The 26,122-nt window shown below is 40.0% G+C and overlaps 2 protein-coding genes and 1 long non-coding RNA gene across 10 annotated transcripts in view; 1 reads left to right on the forward strand and 2 right to left on the reverse strand.

Annotated features, from left to right (window-relative positions):
- USP54 (ubiquitin specific peptidase 54) overlaps positions 1 to 166 on the reverse strand; it is a 125,749-nt gene extending 125,583 nt beyond the window's left edge. Inside the window, exon 1 of one of the 5 annotated variants that reach the window (XR_015793455.1) lies at positions 21 to 165. The gene's annotated coding sequence lies outside the window, so the exon portion shown is untranslated. Of the gene's footprint in view, positions 1 to 20 lie in introns of all 5 variants that reach the window. The other 4 variants (XM_088128405.1, XM_088154598.1, XM_088128401.1 and 1 more) reach the window with 4 other exon arrangements.
- A 163-nt stretch (positions 167 to 329) lies between these two features.
- LOC148216910 (uncharacterized) lies at positions 330 to 6,000 on the forward strand. The gene is made up of 3 exons (XR_015793460.1): positions 330 to 465; positions 2,814 to 2,893; positions 4,313 to 6,000. It is a non-coding gene; the product is annotated as an uncharacterized LOC148216910 (long non-coding RNA).
- Positions 6,001 to 6,573: 573 nt separating this feature from the next.
- MYOZ1 (myozenin 1) overlaps positions 6,574 to 26,122 on the reverse strand; it is a 32,531-nt gene continuing 12,982 nt past the window's right edge. For all 4 annotated transcript variants that reach the window (XM_088128432.1, XM_088128420.1, XM_088128437.1 and 1 more), the window contains 3 exons: positions 12,728 to 12,995; positions 10,467 to 10,632; positions 6,574 to 7,146 (listed from right to left, as the gene is read on the reverse strand). In XM_088128432.1, coding sequence (XP_087984558.1) covers positions 6,915 to 7,146; positions 10,467 to 10,632; positions 12,728 to 12,995 — 666 coding nt within the window. In that variant the 3' untranslated portion in view covers positions 6,574 to 6,914. The remainder of the gene's footprint in view (positions 7,147 to 10,466; positions 10,633 to 12,727; positions 12,996 to 26,122) is intronic.

Consider the following 26,122-nt stretch of genomic DNA (forward strand, 5'->3'; position numbering starts at 1 on the left):
GGCCGCCGCCGCTGACTCACCGCCGATGCCCACGGAACAGCTCACGAGGACAGCACCTTCCGGAGGACATCCCCTCCTCTCGTCAAGTCGCTGCTATGGCTACGGGCAGCCCGGCAGCCCCATCTCGCGAGAGCACGCGAAGAGCCCTGCCCACAATTTTTATCTCGGTGTGAAGCGGGCTGTTTCTCTGGAGATCGCGTCGCCGATCACGGGCCCTCGCTTAGGCGGCTTTCTCCTGGACCTGCCACTTCCTCCGTAACCCGCTGTCACTTTTACTCCGGCGGCCTGCGGTGTCAGGGAGGCGGTTACGGAAGCCCTTGAGGCGGAGAGTTGGGCTCAGGCGAATCGTTTCCCGAGGGGGCTGCTCCCTTTTCGAACCTCTGGCCGAGGGGAAGCACCTTTTCGTCAATCGCCTGGCAAGCCTCGACAAGGGCGGGTATCTGCCAGAGGGCCGAAGCCCTTTCAGTAGGCATCCAAGGCAGATTTTTCAATATCACTACTGTATCCAGAGCACAAAACCAAATTACAAAGGTTTTATATTTCTGTTTAGCCTGGGAGAGCATCAGTTAGCAGCTTGATTATACGTTAAGATTCAAGCTTTTAAATCAGCATTTCCCAACTGTCCAACTTTCAAATGCTTCAGTACCCAGAATTCTTGACAATATTCTTGTGGAATTCTGGGAGTTGAGGCCCAGACATCTGGAACTTAACCTGGATTGCAAAATGTTCTGATTGTATCTCAGTAAACCTACACCAAACACTAATGGTATTTGAATTCCCAAAATTAGGGTAGTTTATTTTATTGCTCTCATCGACCAGCTCAATTCTCAAAACTGAGTATGAATGAGTAAATAAACAAGTAAATGTTTCTCATAGTAGAAAGCTACTTATATCTGAAAGTGGTTATCTAAATTAAAAAGAATAAAACAATAGAGTTACTGTTTAGATATATAAATATATATAAGGTTTCTGTAAAATGGGGGAAAGAAAAGGGAAAAGGTATTTTCAAAAATATCTGATGCATTATTCTTACAGGGAAAGCCCTGATCAAAACATAACATTTTATTTATTTACTCAATGTGTATATCTACCCATCTGACATATGTGACTGGGCAGCTCACAACAATTAAAACAGCCACAAAAACAATAAAAATATAAATAAAAGCAGCAAACACAGCCATATTAAAACCACTTAAAAACCCAATTAAACCTAAAACAATCACATTTAGTGGGTAAGTGCAATCAATACAACCATTGGAGAGGCTCATCACTACCACCAGACTCCCAGGTACAGTGGCACAACCACACCTTTAGAGCCTTCCTAAAGGCCAGAAAGGTCAGGCCCAATTTACGTTCCAGGGGAGTAATGCTCCATAATATCTGTTCCCAGCTCGGGGTTAGGGATTCTGTGAAGTCCCAGCATGGGGTTAGGGTGTCTGTATTGAGTCTTTTCTGAACGTGGAAAACACCATTTTAGTCTGGGCAGTCATGTTGTCATAGTTGTGTTTTTTAAGTGTATATATTGGATGCATTGTAAACTGCCCAGAGTCTTTTTGGAGTTGGCCAGCCTTAACAAATCTAATTTTTTTTTCCCTATCTATTCAATCATGTCTGATTCTCAGAGACTGCCTGGACAAGTCCCTGCAATTTTCTTGGCAAGGATTTTCAGAAGTGGTTTGCCATTGCCTCCTTCCTAAGGCTGAGAGAAAGTGACTGGCCCAAGGTCACCCAGCTGGCTTTGTGCCTAGGTGGGACTAGAACTCACAGTCTCCCGGTTTCTAGCCTGATGCCTTAACCATTACACCAAACTGGCTCTCAGTCTGAATAAATACATATATAATACATACATAAATAAATGCATAAATAAATAGAGCTAAAAAAATGAGTAGTAGGCGCCACTGAAATGTAAGGAAAAAGCACCCCAAAGAGCAGGTGACTGTTTCCTTGGTTGTGGCTCTTCTTCCTGTTCCTCAAGGTTATTCCTTCTTCCCATTACAGGAGGAGGGGAAGGGGAGGCACCCGGGAGCAGCACTCCTGTTGCTGGGGACACCACCAGTGCTGGACCAGTGACCCCATTCTGGCTTTTACAGAACCAGCAAGTTCCCAGGGCAGTGCTGACAGGGGACCACAGGGGTGTTGTACCCTGTTACTATCTCCTTAATTCAAATGTGTATTTTCTTGGGACTGCACAGCTACCACACAAGTCCAGCGATTGTGCCCACCGCATGCCTCTCTCTTTTTTTCTCTTCGGATCCAAGTAGCTGCATGTCCCTTTCACCACCCTTAACTGTTGTCAGCTGGCAAACGCATTCATATTTTCAAACAGATAAGATTTTAAATATATGCACTTGTAGTTCCTGTTACTTTGAAAAATAATTACTTCCAGGTAAATGTGTATCGAATGATAGCCTAAGTGACTGCTTTATCCTCTTTATATGACCATTGGGTCGCAAAGGGGTGGCATGTTAAATGAGCAGGAAAACTGGGTCAACTGACTTAGCCTATTAACACTAAAGTGGTTAGATTGAGCCCCAAACAGCCCCAAGTTTCTTTCCTTGGCCAGTCATGTTGACTGAATAGCGGACTTGAGGTTACCTCATCTTTTTCCTCTCTGCAGCAGAAATACTGGCCTGGAAAGGCCCCATGGTGCTGGGGTCTCTCTGGAGCTGTCTGCCTGGCTCTTTTCGCGCTTCCTCTATAACCATATAAAGTGGTGGAAAGGGAGCAGAAACAGATGAAGATGGATGCAGACACCCAACTTTGCCCACAATGATTTCCAACTTCAATGGTGGTTTCCCTTTTTTCCTTTTCAGCTGGTTGGAATGCTGGAGATGTGGGACAAGGAAGTGAAAACCTTCAAGCCGGTAGAAAAACTAAGACATGAAAAACTAAGGTATGACTGCCCTTCTCATCCCAGTTTGCATGCTGCCTGCACAGAGATGCTTGGGAAGGGACTGCATTGCTGTGTCATGCAAACAGTGCCTTTAACTTTATAGAGAAATCACACAGGGAAGGGGTGCTACAAGAAAGATGAATTGATGTTAAGTAAATAGTTTGAATGGGTAGTTTTCCTTCTCTCTGGAAAAGAATTCTAGGCTGTTGAGGTTTGCAGACACAAAAATTATATACAGTAAATATAGGACCATTTGTCCAAATTGGGAATCTCATTCTCCCACCTTAAAATAGCAACCAGTCCGCTTTCAGGGAATGAGATTCCAAGGCTGCTTCAGCAAAGACAGAAAATGAGACCACCCTGAAGCAGGTTCTGAGCAGAGCACACAAAAAGGCATCTTATTTAATGGGAATACAGTGCCATTTCCAATCAACAGGGACAGGAGTATGGGCCATATCATTTCAAAAGATGTTGTTTAACCTGTTGATACCAAACTGCAAACCATATACAAGAAATTCTGTCCACTCAGAACAAGCAGGTTTCTGAGAATATAATATCTGGTTCACTGCATCCCCAATGAGATGCCCATAAAATATCCCAAAGAGCTTGCTGATGAGAAGGTACCATATGACTTATTTCACCAAGAAGCTCCCAATAGCCCTGAGGCTGTGATCACCACATCCCAGTACTCAGTAATACCCAGTATTATTTGATACCAAACAACAGCTACTTCAGGAAAAGAATGCCTTTTTTCAAACAAAGCAGCAATAGCGTATGCCTTTCAAGTTCATAGGAAGCCTGATGAAAGGACCCACAGATGCCTTTCTGTTGCCAAAAGAAACATTAATCAATATGTGTTTCATGTAGCAGTCACATCCTGAACTGTTACATTATCACATGAGATTCACAATGTGTCTGATGATTTGAACTCCTGACAATAGACTCAATAGTTTCAAAGTATTCTGAGGTTCTTGATGCCTAAGAAATCAGTCTTCTCTGTTTGAGTGAAGATGAGTGCATTTTTGCCTGGAATGGCATTCGTGTTTTTTTTTTTTCTGACTATGTCTCATTTGCAAATCAGGTTATGCAGCAGTTTGCTAAAGAGTTGTGTAGCCTAGTGGCAGGCTTGAAGCCTATTTCTTCCCAACCTAGTAGTCTAGACTATCAAGGGAATGCTTAAAAAGACATCACTATAGACTCCCATTTCTCCCTGCTGCTCATAAAAATGCCCCTGTCATTACCTTCCATTTGCTTTGGCCCCATTGTTAATAGGATGACTTTTGGGTAGCATGCAATTATCTCTAGGCCTGTGGGTGCCTTGAAAATGAAGGAGAAGAAGCAGTTCAGAGCTGAACAAATATATTGCTGCTGTTAGGTGCTGTTTTATAGATAATATAAGTAACAGCAACTTTTTTTCAGGCACACCCAGAAACCTGAAAAAGACTGGCCGTGTTAATGAATAGCTGAGAAGAGTTGCACTTGGGTGAGGTTTGGAACTCTTCTTCCTGATCCCTCTTGAAGCATGCGGAGCTCTACCATGTTAATTCAAACAGAGTTCCTGCACTATTTATAGTGGTGCTTCCAATTGTGAGAAAAACCCCACAAGAAGAAGGAATGGCCTCCTTGGCAAGTCTCCTTTTGGTTCATATACAGATGTGCAATGGCTTCCAAAGAAAGGAGCGAAAAAGCAGGCACAATGAAAGCACCTATTAGAGATTTTTAAGAAGGAACATTTGCAAAAGGCCTGTTCATCTCTGATCCTGCCATCTTCAGATGGAGTGCAAGATTTCCCCAAAACCAGTCCTCGGAGTGCCTTAGAACTCTATCCTCTAGTTGATTTTCCAAAGGCAGGGACCCAAGAAACAATCAGTCAAACTAGAAGCGATCATTCGGTATATTGCCCTTCTAAGTTCTGGGGTTTTGTTCCCAAGAGGTAGTGGTAAAGGTTTGTTCCTAGCAAAGGATTGTATGTTTTAACATATTTGTTTGTTTTTTGCATATACAAGCCAAGAGGAAGCTCTTTGCCTGGAACTAAGATATTACACTAACCATTTCCAGAGGACAGGTGCATTGGCCACCAACTGTAGCCATATTCATATACTTACTTTATTGTATCTTGATGTGGAGCTGGCAAGAAATCATACCAACCTAAATCTTGCTGCCCCACAGTATGTCCTTACCAAGATAGGTTTGTGCTGCACTGATGTCCATAATGCACAACATTCTGAGGACCATGATTGGTGGATTTGTCAGTAGGAATTCCAGTCCTGCCCAATGTCATCTACCACAGGGAAGACCTCTTCCAATTGGTATGCACAATGCTCTGGTTATTCCATGCACTGAAGACTTTTTAATTTTTTTCTTTCCCATTCTTTCCCAACTGACTGAATTTTTAAAAATTTCATTTAACTATGGTTTGACCAGTCTGTTGTTTGACTGGTCAGCCATGAGATAACAGCAAAAAATTAGATGTTTTGGAATGTTTTGGCTGCCATCTAGTGATCATCTAGATTTGTGCACTGAGATGCAGTTGCCAGTTAGTATCACAATTAGTATATCCAGCATAGGTTCTGTATGTGAAGTGAAAATTCTTCAGAGAAGGAGTTAGTGGATGAGCTATCAATCCCAGGCACTGTTGCTGAAGCAATACACATTTGCAAACTCGGTCCTAAGAAATACATTACAAAATTAAGTACAGGAGAAATTTGCTCCAGCACATTATAGCAGAACCCTCAACCTGGCTAGCCCATCACTGGTTTAACACGTGTAGTTGAAAGTGTACAGCTCTTGAAAAGACTCAGGTGTTGTACTTCTGTAAGCTTCTGTGGCAGGACACTGCTCCCAGTGGCCACTACTCATAGGAAAGCCCTGGCTCCTCACTTCCTCTCTTCAACTTATGTTCTTATGATAGTTTACAGCTCCCACACCAATCCCTGCAACTCCCCTTTCTCAAACCCTAGCACTTCAACACTTGTTGAAGTTCACCTTGGCTGTACAATTCCAGATGACCATGAGATGGCAGTGAAGAGTTTCAAAAAATGCTAATGCTTTGCTGCCACCCCATGGTTGAATGGTCAGATGGTCAACCCCTAACTATAAGGTTCACTGAATCAGTAGTATAATGAGAAAGAAAAAAAAAATCAGTGCATGGAATAACCAGAGCGTTTTGCATGCCAATTGGAGGAAGCTTTTCACATAGTAGATTACATTGGGCAGGCCTGGAATTTCAGCTGGTGGAGGGCACCAATCACAGCTCTCAGAATGTTATGTGTGAACAGTGTGTAAAGCTGTGTGAACAGGAGTCCAGCATGGACATTCTAGATACACACTAAGGGAGCAGCAAGATTTAGAGCAGCACAATTTCCTCCCAGCTCTGGAATAGAAGGGGAGCAAGGCTGTGTGGATGTGGCCTTCAAGAGCTATGCCTAAATTGTGATAGGAGTTTTCCAGCTTCTGTGAGTAGATGTAATTTTTTCCATGATCAATTATGAACTTTTTATTTGTGTAGCAGCCTAAGCTGCCATGTTGATTTGTTGACATGTGATTATCTTTCATTTTAACAAGTTCTTCAAGTTCCCTGATTCCTGCTGTTTCTTGGATGAAAATAAATCAAGGGAAGATCATCTCATAGAGAGAACCCATAGAACTAAGGAAGAAAATATCACATTGTCTTCTGTCTTTCTATATGCTTTATTCATTTTGCCAAATGACAAAACAATGGAACAAAGTTGGGACAGAGCAGATTGGAAGCATTAAATATTATACGGTTTGTATTTGTGCTTTGGAGTGCAAATAAAAAAGCTCTTTCTCTCTCTCTCTCTCTCCCCCCTCTCTCTCCCTCTTTGTCCCTCCCTTGCTATTTTAGTGCTTTGTTTTCTTCAAACTCCAATATGGATCAATACCACAGCAAAGATGCATTACAATGTGGTTGTTCTTAGGGCAAAGTTGAGAAACTTCTGCATGTTCAACTCCTTATTACAGACATGCAAATAGGCAAATTTAATGAAAGGAAGGGGAGTTTCTATAATTCTTCTGTTTCACCTGCCGGTGGTACATTCACCTCAATGTTGTACTCAGTTGGTTCTCCTGACCCCAGCCAGGGTACTGGGGTCCTGTTAAAGGAGGGTCGATTGGTGCCTTCTTGATTATACAAAATAACAGGTTCAGGTACCAAAGGGCCAACATCAAATTCAGGCATTTGGAAGGTCATCAGTTTGGCTGCCTTCTCATATCCCCCATAAGGCATTGCAGTCCTAGGGAAAAGTAGAATCAACCATCAGGATTTATAGACACGATAGCCTTTTCCTGCCAACTCAGTAGATCAGCAGATCTTAGCTATAGATGTTCCTCTGACAAAAGCAATTGATCCAGACCTGTATTAATATCTATTCTTAGTTCTATTTCCCAAGCAGCTAGGGAAAATGCTTGCTTGTACTCTGCAGAACGCTAGAAGAATCAATTGAGTGTACAAAATAGAGTGGAGTGGAGATACTGCAGGCAGAGAAGGAATAAATTTCAGGTCTATTCCTTTCTTACAAAACAAAGCACATTTCAGAGAATCCAAATAAATAAATAAATAAATAAATGCTAGGCAAAATCTTCTGTTATAAATGTGGAAATGTATAGAAATATATTAAGAAAATAATCGGGCATATGTAACATTTATATATCATTTGCAGATTGTATATGGCACATTAAATACTAAGAAAATTATTTAAAAGCAGGATGCAGCTGACTCAAAAAAATGTATCAACTACTCAGACCTAATGCTGGTTCAGTGTAAAAAAAAAAGTTAGTCAGCACAAGTATGTATCAGTTTGTAGCCTGGCAATTTTATTTTTGAATATCAGTAATGTTTGGAATCTATCACTTTGTGTAGTATCATGTGATGGTGCCCATCTGTTAAAAAGACTTTTGATTCCTTATCTAGTTAATAAATAAGAGCATTCTAAAGGCTCCATTAGACCAGACCCATTAAATACTACTACTACTACTGTTGTTGTTGTTGTTGTTATAATATTAATGAAACAAAGAAAACATAGTGATGAAACCCAAGCAAGATTGCTTCTGTATTAGTAATTCTCTCTTTACAAGAATTCGAGAAATATACCTGACAATTCATTACATTCCAGTGTACTCTGTTATCCTAATGCTATTTTTCCTAGACCCCAAAAATTGTGTCCTCCCCTCCATTTAAAATATAATTGTGGCATTCACGTATCAGCATGATGTGACCAAGCATAGAATAGTTTCAGGATTACTGTATCTTTAATTAAAACTGTCCTCATTGCACCTTCTGCCTCTGATTGCTTCCTAGCTCTGGTGAGGAATTGGCACATAATTACACCTTAATATTGAAACCAAATTAGAGGAAGGCAAGCATTAAGGCTCTTATGTAAAACAAGATTTCAATGGTTATGCAGCAATTTATTGTTCATGCTTCACTATGCTGAATAATAATAATAATAATAATAATAATAATAATAATAATAATGATGCCACCTGACTCCCAGCATTTGAAATCATAAGGCAAGTTCTGATTAAATTTCAAGGCACCTTTCCTGAAGGAACTTCATTCTGGGTAGAACAGGATCTTGTTCAGGGAAACTGGACTTAATACCATAGCATTGTATGAAGTGCAATACATTCTGTTTCCTGCTGGTTGAAGGAAAGCAGTGCCTCATAGTGAGGACCCAGTTGTGCAAGCAATCCAGATCTCTCCATGTTGTTTCATCACTAATATCCAATACATACTTTACACCCTCACCATATCCTCGCACATACATTTCCTCAGTTTCACAATGTTTCCTAAGTATCCTCCTTTGTTCTTCTGATGTCTTTTCTATATCTTTCTTCTCAGTGTATAGGATCTGTAGAGTATTTATAGCCCTGTAGATCAGATGTTAGTCTATCTATTATACTTAATCTAGTTAGTTATTCTAGTAACTCTAACAGCCACTGTCCATTCCTGTGAGAGAGAATGAGTAGGAACCAGGCTGGTAGATGCAGCTACAAGTTTTGTTCTTCCCAGCCAGTTGTTAACTACATGTCCTAGAAGAGGACTATAGGAGTGGATTTCCTTATTTGCTAACGAATCAAATATTACAGTTTATCCCTTGTGTGCTGACAATCAAAAATACATTATGTCTTGAATTCTTCCTGCCCCACAACGAGATGTGGGAACAGGAGACAGGTGTACAGGGGCAAAGGGAGTGTTCCAGGCCCAAGAAGGAATGGTGGAAGACTGGCAAATATTTTCAGGTAGGCTGGAAGCTTCAAGGAAAAGGCCATGTGATTGATGTTTGCTTTTTCAGGGAATGGTCCAATAAACTTGGCATCCAGCTTCTTAGATAATCATGTGGAGATGAGAAAACTGATAGAAAACTAGACATGATTTGCAGCAGCAATGAGGGGATCCTTTCTAATGATGAAAGTCAGCAGAGCTCTTTTAAGGAGTCTTTGGCATGAATCAGTTGAACCTTAAGGAAGTCCAAGCAGCTTGAATTTCCTGGAGAAAATGGGAATAGTGTTGCAGTCTCAAGTATGGGCTTTTTTGCATCAGAAAAGTAGGTTATTCATTACCTCCAAGTCTCCCACAATAAAACCTATTTGAGGTCAGTGGGAAAATGCTCACGTCTAAGGGAGATACGGTTTACATTGGGCTAGGAAGGTAGTAAATTTGCTTGGATTCCCATCATATTTGTCAGGCAGGGAAGCAGGTATTTGGCTTTGGAAGACTGGCATTGGAGGATTTGGCATTGGAGGACTGCAGCTGCTCCAGCACTGGTTGGTGGATCTGGGGACAGCACTTATACTGGAGCTGCTGGTTCATCTTCTAAGCTCTAACTGGGTTGCCATTTGGTTCTGATGCTAGAGCAAGGCACTGATAACTTGACTAGCAGTTAACTGAGTCCACAGAGAGTATGTAGCCATTGTGTAATCATTGGTGTCAAGATGTAGACTCTTCTCCTGTAGTACTGGGAGATCCTGCTATCAAACTTCATGCTAGACATGGCAGGAAGTCTCTTTTCAACAGACACTTAAACCCCATATTCAGGAAACTTCTTCTCAGTAGAAGTCTCACAAATGTGACGCAGCTAGATTAGTTTCTTTCCTGCAGATTTAAATGAGCTGTATTCATACAAAAGAACTGCCTACTGCAGGACACAGCAACCAAAGCCTCTTGTAAGTCTTCTCCAAGATTTAAATTCTAGACATTTTTCTACAGCACTTCTGAGTCAATAGATATTTTAACTTTCTCTTCAAGGCCATGGGATGCAGCTTGGTTATGATGATGTAATGGTTCACTTGAGTCTGAGAACTGCTGATTCCTCTCATACAAGTTCCATTCCTGACCCATGAAAGATTTACATTTTTGCTGCAAACAGCAACATGGCAAGGGAAGGTGCTCTCCATGGTCACTGTTTTTCATGCCCCCTCATTAGTTAGAAGGGAAGCACTCCTGATCAATAAGCTAAAATGTCAGGGCAAATCAACATGTAATTTATCTCATCATCCCTCGTATTTCATATCTGCTGCCAGCCCCACCACTCTAGTAATCATTTTCCCTTACCTATTGAAAGATTTATAATGACAGAGGTCTGCTTTGTTGGCATAAGACAAGAGATCAATGCTGAATTCACTTTTCTCTTGTGGGGTAATGCCTAGAGATCTTTCCCATGGAGAAATGTAGGTCTTAAAAAGGGGAACTTGTTTCCCACTCCCACCTTTATTTTCACCTATAATATAAAGGAAAAGAAGAAAACTTAAGTCAAGGGAGAAATATATAAAGCAACATCCTGGACTGGTGAATGAATACTACACAGAATCAAGTGAATTATGGCAGTAAAGGTTGTTTCAAGCATATACTTAATCAAAGCAACTAAACTTCTCTGCTCAGAATACCTTGTTCAATAAATTACCCATTTTTATGAACCTCATCCATCCATCCATCCCCATAGCACTATTCTCTTCTGGGATAAGCAATGTTATGCAAAATACAGAAAAGGAGCAAGAAATACTAAGAGAAAGAAATTAAAGGCATGAGATAAAAAAAGGAAATCTAAATCTAGATTACACCAACATCATTCACTAACCTCCCTGTATCTCTATATCCTTTGCAATCCATCCTTGATTCTACCACATCCAACTACTAATGTTTTTCAAATTTCTTATCCCTTTTTGAGGATCTCATCAGCTCCATTCAACCACAATTTCCTTGAACTTCCCTTTCCTCTCAGACTATTCCTTCTTCCTTCATATATTTGTTTTGCAATTTGATCCCTATTTGATTTCTCTCTATGTAAAAACCACCTCAGTGTACTGACTCACTTTTGTATTCAATCCACATTCATCACCCATTTGTTATTGACCCCTTCTTTCATTATACCACCTATACTTCCTTAAGTACCCCATTCCCACTGCATTCAGCTTACTTTTATGTATCTCTGACGTACAAAACTTTCACTTCTAGATAACAAATTGGGTTCTTATAAACATCTATTTTCATTTCTTTCAACAAATGTTCATCCTCTGCAATGGACCATGCACTACCCATTATCTTTGTATCAGTATTTGTATATCCTAACAGTTCTCCACTTTTACCTCTTTTACCTCCATTTTTACCTCTCTATTGTGTACTTCTAGTACACAAATTCATCTACTTGCTCTAATTTTTTTACCATGTATGTGTAACTTGTAATAACTCAAACACAACTACCTTGTCTTTGATACATTAGTTTTGAGAGTCTTACTTTTTGTTATACAAGTTAATATTTGCTGCAAAGCATTTGGGTTCTCAGCTGACAACACTGTCTTGTTTACATACAAAAATGCACATACCTTTATACCCCCAACCAACATCCTTTAGCATCATCACAAACATTCCTGATACATTTATCCATAAATACACTAAATAACTGATGCAGCAAAAACTTAATTTGAACATTATTTACTCAGAGTGCCATTATTTTTTTCATGACTCAGAATGAGCAGTCATATACATTGAATGAATGAATGAATGAATGAATGAATGAATGAATGAATGAATAAATAAATAAATAAATAAATAAATAAATGTTTTAGCAAATTTGTTTTAGTAGAGGACATACTATAGAAAGCATGGAGAAATTAAAATAATAAGGTTGGGGCTAATAAAGATAGAGAAAAAAAGGAAAAGACATTTGACATTTTTGAGGGAAACACAGTGATACTTGACATTTGTTGGGCACCATGCAAACTATAGTTCAAGGTAGTCCACAGTTTTGGTATAGGGGTGCTATGAAAAAAAATATTGAACTACTAAGGGCACTGTGAATTGAGAAAATTTGGGAACCTCGTCATTAAGAGGATCAGGGAGAGAGGTACCTACAACTTTCAGTAAACAAAGAAGGGATCAGATTTGTCACAAATTTGTCCCCTAAGGAATTGAACAGATACAATCTCATGGTTGAGGAGATATCAGCTCAGTATATTATAATTTCAGGCTTTCAAAAATGTTTTTTTTTTTAATCACATAGGAGACTTAGTTAAAGATTTGGATCAGTGAATCAAATAGCTTTTCCTGCTTTAAAATCATACTGCTTCATTTGAACAGGGTAATGGTTATCAAAGAACCCCAGAGTTCTTTATGAAACTATATGGATACTTACATATTTTCACTATCAATTGTGGTGAAAAAATTGTATGTCCTTTTCTTCAAGCCAGTTCAGGCAGGGTCAGCAGTGAAATTCCTTCAGATATATTCAGATTTAGGAAAGATCTTGAAAAGGACAGGATTTTCATACTAAGCATTTTATTGCTTTACTCATCTATTGGATGAAAATAGATACTCACCTTTTCCACCACTGGTGTCACTTCCACTTCCACCTCCATCCACTCCTCCCCTTGCACCAGCAGATCCCTCGCTGTGGCCAGTTCCAGTTCCTCCAGCTCCACCTTTGCTCCCAGGCTTTGGAGGAAGGGGGGGAGGATACTGCAGTTTACTGGATCCATATGGTCCTACAGTTACACCACTCACCATCCTCCCACCACTATGAGAATATCTGTAGGAATCAGCTCCATAGTGTCCCCCAACAGATGGGATAAACCTCTGGAAGTGATTCTGGGTAAGAAGAAGGAAGGGGGATATAAGGAAAGATAAAAGGAGAAAATATAAGAAAGGAGCAAAATTAAATAATTGTCAAGAAGCAGATTCCATATTTTTTTTTTCATCTGCTAATATTCTTAAACCTCATTGTGCTTGGATGACAAGCAGTGATATGTTGATTCAAATGCCAATGGATTAGTGGCCTCAAGGAACAACAGTGACAAGTGCTGCCATTGATAATTTTAGCATCTTTAATAATTTATTTTAGTTTTGAGAACTAAATAATTGAGACAGAGCTACAGATAGGCCAGCGTTAAAGGGCAGAACCAAGATTTAAACTACTGTATTGCTATGTTGGTGGACTGATTTATGATTTTAGTCTGCTTCCAGGTGAAAGTCTGTCTCCTAAGTTTTTTATTGCTTTTTGTTCAGTTGGTAAGCAGAAAATTCCTCTTGTGTTTAAATTATTGCACTGTGACATTTGTAACTAAAAATGAGAAAATTGGATACCCTGTTCTGTAACCGGGGTGGAGGGTGGGGGGGAGTAAATAGAAAGAAAAAAATTAACAAGAAAAAGTAATAGCAACATAAATTACATGGAGTTGGTTTACCACTTTAAAGCTCTTTCCCATGATTTATATATTTGAATGGATTCTTGCAAATAATTTTTTAGTGAAATATGTAAAACAGAATTTCTTGGAGCTGCAGCAGAGATTTGACATTTTAGATCAGAAAACAGCAGAGTTAAAGGTCCTGGTGGATGTTTCACATGAAGTGATGTTTATTCAACTTTTAAAAGTTCTAATGATTGCAAGGAGGTAGGAACAGAGCTGAAAGTGAATAAAAATCTTCAAGGTGATGTGTCCCTTATACAGTGTCTACACTGAAGAAATAATTTATAATTTTTAAATATACCTTATAAAGCTGAGCAAGGTCAGTCTATGGAGAAACATATAAATGAAATATTCTCACTGCAGCCTGAATACAAGCTTGGAATTGAAGCTGATCATGATGCAGGTTTTTGCTTTCATTCAACATAATAAAAGCCAGTTTGGTCTAGTGTTTAAGACACCAGGCTAGAAAGCAGGAGACTGGGAATTCTAGTCCTGCCTTAGGCCTGAAAGCTGGTTGTGTGACTTTGGGCCAGTCCCTCTCTCTCAGCCCAACTCATCTCACAGGGTTGTTGCTGTGGGGAAAATAGGAGGAAGGAGGAGTATTAGGTATGTTTGCCAGCTTGAGTTATTTATAAAAATAATAAAGACAGGATAAAAAAATCCAAAAAAAAACCCCCATAAACACTTGTCAGATTTTTGATATTTCAGTACCTCTTCCCTACTTTTCTCATTAAATTTGCATGAAAACATTCAAGTTGAAAAAATACATTTTCTTGCAATGAAGGATTTAAAAGTCATGTACATCCACCAAATTAAATTCCAACATATAAGCTTGTAAAACTTTTTATGAACAAAAATTAAATTTAGCTGGAACAGTGTTATGTTCTAACATATGTAAGACATGATTAAAATCAGTAACCATAATTATTGGATTAACAGCTAAGGTAAAAAGGTATGTAAATCACTTGTGTAAAACACCTGTATGTTCTTTAGTAGAACCATAAGAACTAAAGATGTCTTGGTCCTTAGTTGAACAAATAGCTAATGGTAATAGAGGTCTTATTGCAACATCTTCAAGTAACAGTCATCCTATTTTTCACAATGGTATTTAAACACATCATTACTGAAGAGCTCATTTTTATAAAAAAGATGAAACAAGGTTTAGAAGAATTATTTTGTTACAAATAAGTATTGTGCAAATGTAGTGCCCTGGGATACATTTAAGTTACAGTGTATTTGTGGCTATATTATTGCATGAGAACCAGCCTGATGTGGTGGTTAAAGGCATCAGCTAGAAACCAGGAGACCATGAACTCTAGTTCTCCTTGGGAACAAAACCAGTTGGGTGACTTTGGGCCAGTCATTCTCTCTGAGCCTAGGAAACAGGCAGTAGTAAGCCATTCTGAAAAATGTTGCCAAGAAAACTGCATGGAGTTGTCTCTGTAGTTGCCCGGAAGAATGGCAAAGTGGTGAAACTGTGGTGTTTTTTCTCTTATTTTTTTCCACCAGACCTGGAACAGTGAAATGTTCATCATGAGCAAACAACTCCTGCCCTGACCAAGGGGTTGAACTTCTAAGATCCCTTGTCACTGTGTGATTCTATAATGACTTCTGGCTGCTATTTGCTCATGCAAATGGAAACCCTGCATCCTCAAAGATGCACCACAGAAAGAAAAGTGATTAGTGCCCATGCTTGCCTTTCCTGGCACCCGTTGGAGGGTGCTTATAGGCAAATCCACCCAGCGGTGGCCAGGGCAATTGCCATTGTAACAAAACACCTGCTCAGCATTGTTGCCACAGCTTGAAATCTGGACAGAAAGTTCTCAAGCCAGCTTAATTTCCACCCAGGATCTGGTTATAAAACAATCAGCTTACAGCTGCTGTTCCTAATTGCCCACAGACATAAAGTAGCCAATCTGGCAGTGGACTTTGCAGTGACTACTAAAAATCCCAGATAGCTGATTTTGTCAATCAGACTTAGTCACCAGACAGCCAAAGTCTCTTTCTGAATCCCTCTTGAAAATGGCTCATGTAGTTCTGCTTTGTTGGCCCTGAAAAGCTGAAGCAACGGGAGCAAAAAAAGGCCATTTGGAATTTTAAACTTGTCTTTGGGATGGATGTTGGCAGGAAATCAAGAAAGGTGTGGTATTTGTTGGGGACTAATTAACTGATAACTAAGGGAAACAGTTTCACAAGGAGAACTTTCAGAAGTGTCTTTTGGATTCCAAAACATTTAGATACTGCACCAAGATGTGCTGACCCTGGGATTTCTGATGGTATAAGATGTCTTTTTTTAAAAAGCTGCTTATGCTGATTTGTTTCTTGCAGGTTTCTACTTCTGTGTGTAAGTAATCTCCTCTGGGGGAGATGGGCAGCATATAACTTTAATAAATAAATAAGTATTGGCAAACTAGTCTAATTTTAGGTGAACATCCTAGTCTATCTGCGAATTACCTAAATGAGCCCCTATTATATATCCAGATATTTGGATATTTAGATAAGTTCCAGGGCACACTATCCACCTTGCAACAGTTCTTGCTAGAGGTTCCTGCTTCACAATTGGCTGCTGCGTGCATATGCGAAGGCATGCATTTTACTTCTTTTATGTGTAGCATAGTTTAGGGAAGAAAGGTCTGTAGGCAGCAAACAGACTTCCTGTATCAGCTGTCTGGGCAGCCAAGTACAGGTGAGTAGACATGGAACACCCAAAGACTGAGCCAACCCACTCTCTTCACTGTATTCAGCACCAGTCATAAGCTCCCCGTCCCATACCTATATGAATGCCCTATTTTAAAGACAACAGGAGAGGCATGAGAATACAGAACACCTAGATGCATAAGATAGTTAGGAAATGTGGGCAGATGAAAATGTTAGTTGGGTAGAAGTATACTAAAATAAGTACTAGGATAATCAGTGATAATGCTAAATTAAGCCATTTTGTGCTTCAGCTATAACAGGGAATTGGTTTGACTTTATTCAGAGGTGCTGGTAAACAAGTTTTTGATAAACACGTGTGCATTCTGGAATTAACACAGTATGTTAAAAATGGCCAAGTCTTCTCAGAAATCTGAATGAATGAATTTGGCAACACTGTAGAGAGCATTTGGCTTAAAGTGAGTAGAGAAACAAATAAAAGCAATACTGTTGTTGGCATCTAGAAGATGTGGGTAGCTTCCAAAAACAAATTGCCGATCTTTCAGAGGCATGAAATATTGTTGTTGTTGTTGTTTAGTCGTTAAGTCGTGTCCGACTCTTCGTGACCCCATGAACCATATTGCGCCAGGCCTTCCTGTCCTTCACTGCCTCCCTGAGTTTGCTCAGTTTCATGCTCATTGCTTCAGTGATGCTATCTAACCATCTCATCCTCTGCCGTCCTCTTCTCCTTTTGCCTTCAATCTTTCCCAGCATCAGGGTCTTCTCCAAAGAGATCTCTCTTCGCATTAGGTGGCCAAAATATCTGAGCTTGAGCTTCATTATCGATCCTTCCAATGAGCAATCAGGGTTGATTTCCTTTAAGATTGACTGGTTTGACCTCCTAGCAGTCCAGGGGACTCTCAAGAGTCTTCTCCAGCACCACAGTTCAAAGGCATCAATTCTTCGGCGCTCAGCCTTTTTATGGTCCAGCTCTCACAGCCATACATTACTACTGGAAAAACCATAGCTTTGACTATGCGGATCTTTGTCGGCAAGGTGACGTCTTTGCTTTTTAATATGCTATCTAGGCTTGCCATAGCTTTCCTCCCAAGGAGCAAGCGTCTTTTAATTTCATGGCTGCAGTCTCCATCTGCGGTGATCTTGGAGCCCAAATAAATGAAGTCTGTTACTGCTTCCATTTCTACCCCTTCTATTTGCCAGGAATTGATGGGTCCAGATGCCATGATCTTAGTTTTTTTAATGTTGAGTTTCAAGCCAGCTTTTGCACTCTCCTCTTTCACCCTCATCAAGAGGCTCTTTAGTTCTTCTTCACTTTCTGCCATTAGGGTGGTATCGTCCGCATATCTGAGGTTGTTGATGATTCTCCCTGCAATCTTAATTCCGGCTTGTGATTCTTCCAGCCTGGCATTTCTCATGATGTACTCTGCATATAGGTTAAATAAGCAGGGTGACAGTATACAGCCTTGTCGTACACCTTTCCCTATTTTGAACCAATCGGTTGTTCCATGACCGGTTCTAACTATTGCTTCTTGGCCCGCATACAGATTTCTCAGGAGACAGGTAAGGTGGTCTGGTATTCCCATCTCTTTAAGAATTTGCCACAGTTTGTTGTGATCCACACAATCAAAGGCTTTTGCATAGTCAATGAAGCAGAAGTAGATATTTTTCTGGAACTCTCGTGCTTTCTCCATGATCCAGCGAATGTTGGCGATTTGATCTCTAGTTCCTCTGCCTCTTCGAAACCCAGCTTGTACATCCGGTAGTTCTCGGTTCATGTATTGCTGAAGCCTAGCTTGTAGGATTTTGAGCATAACCTTGCTAGCATGTGAAATGAGTGCAATTGTGCGATAGTTTGAGCATTCTTTGGCGTTGCCTTTCTTTGGAATTGGAACGTAAACTGACCTTTTCCAATCCCGTGGCCACTGTTGCGTTTTCCAAACTTGCTGGCATATTGAGTGCAGCACTTTAACACCATCATCTTTTAGTATTTTAAATAACTCAGCTGGAATACTGTCATCTCCACTAGCTTTGTTGTTAGCAATGCTTCCTAAGGCCCACTTGACTTCACTCTCTAGGATGTCTGGCTCAAGGTCAGTGATCACACCAGCGTGGACATCAGGGACATTAAGATCTTTCTTGTATAGTTCTTCTGTGTATTCTTGACACCTCTTCTTAATCTCTTCTGCTTCTGTTAGGTCCCTGCCTTTTTTGTCCTTTATCATGCCCATCTTTGCACTAAACGTTCCTCTGATATCTCCAATTTTCTTGAAGAGATCTCTAGTCTTCCCCATTCTATTGTTTTCCTCAATTTCTTTGCATTGTTCATTTAAGAAGGCCTTCTTATCTCTCCTGGCTATTCTCTGGAAATCTGCATTCAGTTGCTTATATCTTTCCCTTTCACCCTTGCTTTTCGCATTCCTTCTTTCCACAGCTATTTGTAAAGCCTCATCAGACAGCCATTTTGCTTTCTTGCATTTCTTTTTCTTTGGGATGGTTTTAGTTGCTGCCTCCTGTACAATGTTACGGACCTCCGTCCATAGTTCTTCAGGCACTCTGTCTACCAAATCTAATCCTCTAAATCTATTCATCACCTTCACTGTGTACTCACAAGGAATATGATCTAAGTCATACCTGAGTGGTCTAGTGGTTTTCCCTACATTCTTCAATTTAAGCCTAAATTTTGCAGTAAGAAGCTCATGATCTGAGCCACAGTCAGCTCCTGGTCTTGTTTTTGCTGTATAGAGCTTCTCCATCTTTGGCTGCAAAGTATATAATCAATCTGGTTTCGGTATTGACCATCTGGTGATGTCCATGTGTAGAGTCGTCTCTTGTGTTGTTGGAAAAGAGTGTTTGCTATGACTAGCTTGTTCTCTTGACAGAACTCTATTAGCCTTTGCCCTGCTTCATTTTGTACTCCAAGGCCAAATTTGCCTGTTATTCTGATTACTCCTTGACTTCCTACTTTAGCATTCCAATCCCCTATGATGAAAAGGACATCTTTTTGGTGCCAGTTCTAGAAGGTGTTGTAGGTCTTCATAGAAGCGGTCAACTTCAGCTTCTTCAGCATCAGTGGTTGGGGCATAGACTTGGATGACTGTGATATTGAATGGTTTGCCTTGGATACGCACTGAGATCATTCTGTCGTTTTTGAGGTTGTACCCCATTACTGCCTTTCCCACTCTCTTATTCACTATGAGTGCAACTCCATTTCTTCTAAGGGTTTCTTGCCCACAGTAGTAGATATAATGGTCACCCGAATTAAATTCACCCATTCCCGTCCATTTCAGTTCGCTGATTCCCAAGATGTCGACGTTCAATCTTGTCATCTCATGTTTGACCACATCCAGCTTGCCTTGGTTCATAGATCTTACATTCCAGGTACCTATACAATATTGTTCTTTACAGCATCGGACCTTCTTTTCGCTTCCAGATACATCCACAGCTGAACGTCCTTTTGGCTTTGGCCCAGCCGCTTCACTCTTTCTGGAGCTACTTGGAATTGCCCTCCGCTCTTCCCCAGTAGCATATTGGACACCTTCCGACCTGAGGGGCTCATCTTCCAGCATCATATCTTTTAGCCTTTTAACATTGTCCACGGGGTTTTCTTGGCAAGGATACTGGAGTGGGTTGCCATTTCCTTCTCCAGTGGACCACATTTTGTCAGAACTCTCTGTCATTACCTGTCCGTCTTGGGTGGCCCTGCACGGTATAGCTCATGGCTTCACTGAGTTACGCAAGCCCCTTCGCCACAACAAGGCAATGATCCATGAAGGGGCATGAAATATTGGAGAACTATAATTATTTTGGCACCTGCTAGGAGAAAGATTCTGCCAATTGTCCTCTTTTCAGGAAATTCATGACTTGTCTTGTTGACAGCTTTTTTCTTCACAGAACAGAAGAGGAGGATAATCTCTCCTGACTTGATCCCAATCAACAGGGAAAATTTAGCTGAGGAAGTAGAAGTTGCAGGAACTCCAAGGGAAAGAGATCATGTTAGGGATTTGATGGAGACTGTTTTAGTCTCTTTTAAAATCCAGAACTGGGGTTCACCTGGAACATGATGGGGTTCTGTGAGAGACTAAGGACAGGGAAAAAAATCACTCAGATGCAACATTCCAAACCTTTTCAGTATGTTAAATAGACCAGCAGGTTTTCCAAACCAGTGATTTGAGGCTGCGTTTGGCCAAGCTGCACTCATGGTTTCTCACCATAGTAATGGTTAGGTGGCTATAAACAAGATTTCCTCAACAGTAAAAGGAGTAACAATTTTTGTCTGATTCGTATAGCCCACAGTTTCCCTTAATAAAGAAATCTTAATGAAACTCATTTTGTGTGTGTGTTTTTCAGCATTATTGCTTTGATCTGTAGCTGCATTGTGGCAACTTAAAACACCAAAGAAGTTCAGTACTTGTAGTTCGACACAAAACTAGCTATAATTCATCACATTTGGTTTGTTTTTTTGTATGAACACACTGTTGATTACATTCAACTTTAATCAACTTTAGGTGTTTTAAGCCATTGTGGGAAAACTTTAATTTGAAGAATGTTATATAATTGTTAATATCAAAACAAACAAATATTAATCGAACCATGACTCAGAGTGATTTATGAACCTAATTATATACCAAGAGTAGTTTCCCAACTATAGCAAAATGTTCCTTTTATTTATGGAGACACTTTCCATTCCAGAAAAGCCAGGTGGTGCAGCTGCATGTTGAACTCCCATGCATTAAAATCTTTGACGTGCTTTGGTTGAGTTTGAGTTACTCATTAAATAACCAGGCTAAGAGGCACATGTTGTTTCAGACATAAGCCAGGTTTTTTACTTCCAGCCAAAAGTCACAAAAGTGGCCAAGTTCCTGCTGCTGCAAGGGACCTGACTCCCTTCACTTCCAACACTTTCTATTAGGCAATGGAAGATGATCCCTCTCAGAGAGATGGAGCTTGTAGGCATCCAGGGTCCTGCCATCACTGACAGAGGATGGCTGCTACTTTGACAGGATGGCATGAGTACCTTTCATGATTGAGGCCATCAAGTGTGTTTCTATTTCTACCTCCCTGATTAAGGGCTTCCCAAAATGCTTACTCTCTATGTTATTAACAATAAACCTGGAGTTACAGTCAGCCTCCTCAACTACCTCAATGCGTTTTCAGTTACTTTACTGTTACAGAGGAGGTTAATCTTTTTCCAGATGCATATAATATTGTACAAATAATGCTGTGAAATTATAGGAAAGTCAAGTGTCTTTTCCCATTTCTGTATTGCTTCCAAGAAATTTATGTGGATGGGACCATGTAGTCATCAGGTGTTAAGCGGAATACAAGTATGACTTTACCTTTTACAGAGTGTTGTGTCTGTAATACTACAGAGTAATTTTTTCCCCTTATCTGTGCCATTTTTAAAACACTTTTTCATGCAAACCTATATACATTTACTGGGACAAAAAGCCAATTGTGTTTAATAGCATTTACACTTATGTCTGTGAGTATTGCAACTTGAGTCTTTTCCATCATGAGTGGAAGACCTATGGCTTTTGAATTCTGATTAAAAAATAAATGCTGTTAAATGCAACCACTGTATATAGAAAACCAGCTAACCAGCCAACAATGAATGCATGTCAGGAGTCTCTAGGGGTAGGTGCATCCAAGTATCTTTGTATCCCCTTCAGAACTGCCAGCTGCCTTGCTGGCCTGCAACTGAGCACTTCAGCATCTCCACTGCAGACAGCCCAAAAGGGGGTCATACTGTAGTAACCAACTCAGGAGGGACAGTGGGATGGAGTATGCTGGGAGACAATTAGTGTCACTTTGTCAAATATTTTGCTGAAATCAAGATATATTATGTCTACAGCATTCCCACAATCTACTATAGGAAACAAGCTCCTGCCTGTCCCAAAGAAAAAATACAGTTTTGTCCTTGAGCCCAATATTTCAAGTTTTGTTGGCTCTTATAGGATTGTAAACATCCAAAAGAAATGTGTATATGATATATATGATGTAATTCATTGTATAGTGTGATTTTCCCACTATAGTCTATAGGCTTCTTTTTATATTTTAGTATCCTTATAAAATAATAGTAATACTATTTTTGGAATTTACTCAATATAAATAAAATTCCAAGAATAAAATGCATGCTTTATATCAATGATCTTTCTTTAGCTGTCAGCAGGTATGACTCCTGTTGGAAAGTTTCCATTCATGAGATCCAATTATAAAAAAGCAGCAGCACAAGTGGAGTTTTATACTTATCCATATACAGCAACAATTTGTAATACAGAGTGGCCCTACCATTAGGCATAGTGAAGCAACTACCTCCAGCATCAGATACTGAGTACAGCAGCAGGTCTCCATCAGATATTTCCTCCAGAGCTTTTTGGCTATTCTCTCCTCTTGAAGGATGCAGTTCTCTGTGTCACAAGGCCTATCTGATATCCTCAAACTGACCTGCTAGCTTCATATGGAGGTGAAAGCAAGAGAGGATGGGATATGGATTAGGAAAAATCTTGTTTTTCCCTCAGGCCTTATATCACTTAATATTCAGTTTCATTTATTCCATTTCATTATTGCTTATTATTTCTGGATATTTGCAGTACATTGGCAAGAGTTTTTGACTCACATTTTTAAAACAATGCTTTAACTGAAATCATCCCCACAGTAGGATTTATATTCAGAACTATTTCAGATGGAGGCCAGACAGCTATCCATTTGATCTGGATTCCTACACTGAGCAGAGGGTTAGATTTAATAGCCTAAGTGACCCTGTCTAACTCTACAATTCTAGATCTTACTCCAAAATAAATAGAGATAGGATCACAGTGTGAATTAGGCTACAGAAATTAAACTATCTAGAGGTTTACTTCTGATTCTGGTCAGAAATTCCATGGAAGTATTTGTGTCCAGAGACATTCTATCCCTTTTTTCTTAGTGTATCTGAGCCAATATTTTGCATCTCTCCCCAGCTGGGAGGCAGCTCTAAGCATTCTAGAAAATCAAAACAAATCCCAGAAACACTCTGTTGTAAGAAAATAATGTTTTAATTCTACGAAATGACTGTTTGCCTTAGCATTAAAGAAAGCAGCATATGTTGAAGGGGTGTTTGGGATCTGTTTTAGGAAAAAAGTGAAATTGAAAGGTAAAGCCAGGTACAATGTATACCATGGGCATAAACCCAGCTTTAGAAGCTCATAATTGAGCATAACAAATAGATGGTGTGATACTTTATCTATCACTCTTGCATCTTCCTTCATGTTTTCAGGTAGCCTGCCTGTATTTTTATTTTTTGAAGTATCTTATGAATCTTCATGGAAAAAGGAAGGGAATAAGGAGGAGAAAAAAAGAAGACTACCAGAAGTTACAAAGCCCATAGAAAGGAATAATTTTAAAGCTCATGTTCTGAGGAAGAAAGGGATGAAGTGGTGAGATAAGGAAGGGGGCTTGCTGTGGAAGGTGTGGGGCTGAGATGGGAGCAGATAATCTGCAAATAATCCAGCAGAAATTCTAGGCAAAGCTGAGATGGGGCAGCCTTGTCCTTTCCCCCATCCCTTTGTAATCCAGAGTCAAGGTTGGTAAAGGCTGACAGGATCAAAGAAAGGAGGGCCCAGAAAGTAGCTGAATGGGATGAGGGCAAGGAGGAGGAGGGGACCAGCAACAAAAACACCTGCCTTCTCCCAGAGGAGAATTTCCCCAGAGAATTCCATTGGGAGGAGGGTGAAGGCTGAGAGAGAGGAATGACATCATGTCCATAGGACAACCACTCTCCTATTGAGAGCAACCAGCCTCAGACCTGACACTTAAGAGAAGATGCAAAACAAGTGATTCTGGAGAAAAGCAGGAGCAGGGAAGGGATAGTAATCAAAGTTTATGAGTTGAGCTGTAAAACAATAAAAGAGTAAAGATAGTATTAACAAGAAACAGATAATCAAGGAAGAGTGAGAACAGGAAAGGTGAAGTGAAGAACCCAGCATCTGGGTGGAGAAAGAAGTTGATAAATACACAGCCAAGTACCCCATTACCAAAGTAACAACCCAAGCTCCCACAAGAGGAACTGTGTAAGAACATCATTCAAATGAGTCCAAATGTACTGCAGCAACCCAGAACAGCAGAAAAAGAAAACAGACCACCTATACAACAGCTTCCAACAAAATGGATATCCACGCAACTTTATCAGAAAGTGCCTGACCACTCAACCTACTACAACACAATCAACACAAGTTATGAAAAAGATAACACTGCCATACATCAGAAACATCTCAGAAACTACCAACAGACTATTACAACCACATGGTATCTCTGTAGCACACAAACCAACTAAAGCCCTCCAAAACATCTTAAGCAAACCAAAAGACCCAGTACCCAAGAAGAAAAAAACAGGAGTCATCTACAACATACAGTGTAAGGACTGTAACAACCACTATGTAGGACAGACAGGCAGAAGACTAGCAAAGCGCATCCATGAACACCAACTAGCAGTCAGAAGACACAACAAAAACTCCTTAATCTCACAACACACAGACAGACTCAACCATAGTTTCAACTAGGAAGCTGTGAGCATCCTAGACCAAGCCAAATCCAAAAATGCAAGGGAATTCCTGGAAGCTTGGTATTCAGACAAGGCAGCCATCAACAGGCACAGAGATAAACAACATCTACACACTATTCAAAAGAGACAATAAAAAGGAAAACAAAAGACCAAAACATCTCCTCACCAGCAATCATCACCCAGACAGATTAACACCAAGATTATCACCAGACATACAATCAAGCAGTAAACAATACCCTAATCAAAGAACTACCAGGAGAAAAGAACCGCCCCCCCCCCAACACTGGCAGGGCAAGCCACTGTATATGAACAGAGAGCAAACCCCATTTCATTCTAGCACTGAAGATGTTACCTAGCTGGGTAACAAAACATTTGCAAGAAAACAACCAAGCTCAGCGAACCCCAAGGACTCCACAAGACATCATCTTTGGTCATTCCTTGAAAGTCTGTATTTTCCTTTACTTTTCTTATACCAATTCAGAGAGTGAAAAACAAGTATCTACAAAATTGGCATGGGAGAGCATTTTGCTAAATAGCCACATATGTGATGAATCTTGCCCTGCACTCATCAGAGGGCCATCTGAGGCCAATAAGAAATGGCTTGCTGACCTAATGCCTAAGAACTTCTGTCAAGGATGGATGGATGGATAGATAGATAGATGATAGATGATAGATAGCCACCCCCTCCTATATAATCCTATCCTTACTTCCAGTGGGCTATATAACAAGTTAAAATGTGTCAGCAGCTTAGATGAGTTATTTATGTTGATGATTTGTTAATGACTGCACTCAACCACATGTTGAGTGGTTTGTGAAATAAATAATTGTTTAGGTTTACATGATACATTACATTGTAAACAAATCAAACAGGCTGGGCTTGTACAACATGCTAGTCACAAAACCCTAACTAAGGTTCACAGGGGCCAAGCTTAGCAAGTTTATGTGAATGTGCTAGATTTTTATCTCACGTGATTAAATGTTGCATGAATACAGTTATTTGGTAAAATTAATTTCTAGTTCAGCTCAGGCTTCAGCTCACAAACTGAGCTAGCTGCAGTTTGTGAAAATGTTTCCTGACCTGCCAAATCTTAGGAAGGTAAGAAATTCTGTTTCTGCTGAACTAAATGGTGCAGAGATGCTCTGTCCCCACTTCAGTGAGGAAGATCCATGAGTGAAAAACGAAAAAACAAAAACAGTTTTTGTACATCCTTGCCAACATATCAGTACTATGGAGAAAACAGGATAGAAAGTATAGAAAAATGCTTTCCTTTTCAGATGCATTCAAATTTACTATTTTTCTCCAAACATAATTCTAGGTGCTTTCAAAAGGGCGG

This window comes from Python bivittatus, unplaced genomic scaffold (genome assembly GCF_059951505.1).
Source record: "Python bivittatus isolate LINGU-HERP-01145 unplaced genomic scaffold, Pbiv_v1 ctg000050_np1212, whole genome shotgun sequence".
Lineage (NCBI taxonomy): Eukaryota > Metazoa > Chordata > Lepidosauria > Squamata > Pythonidae > Python > Python bivittatus.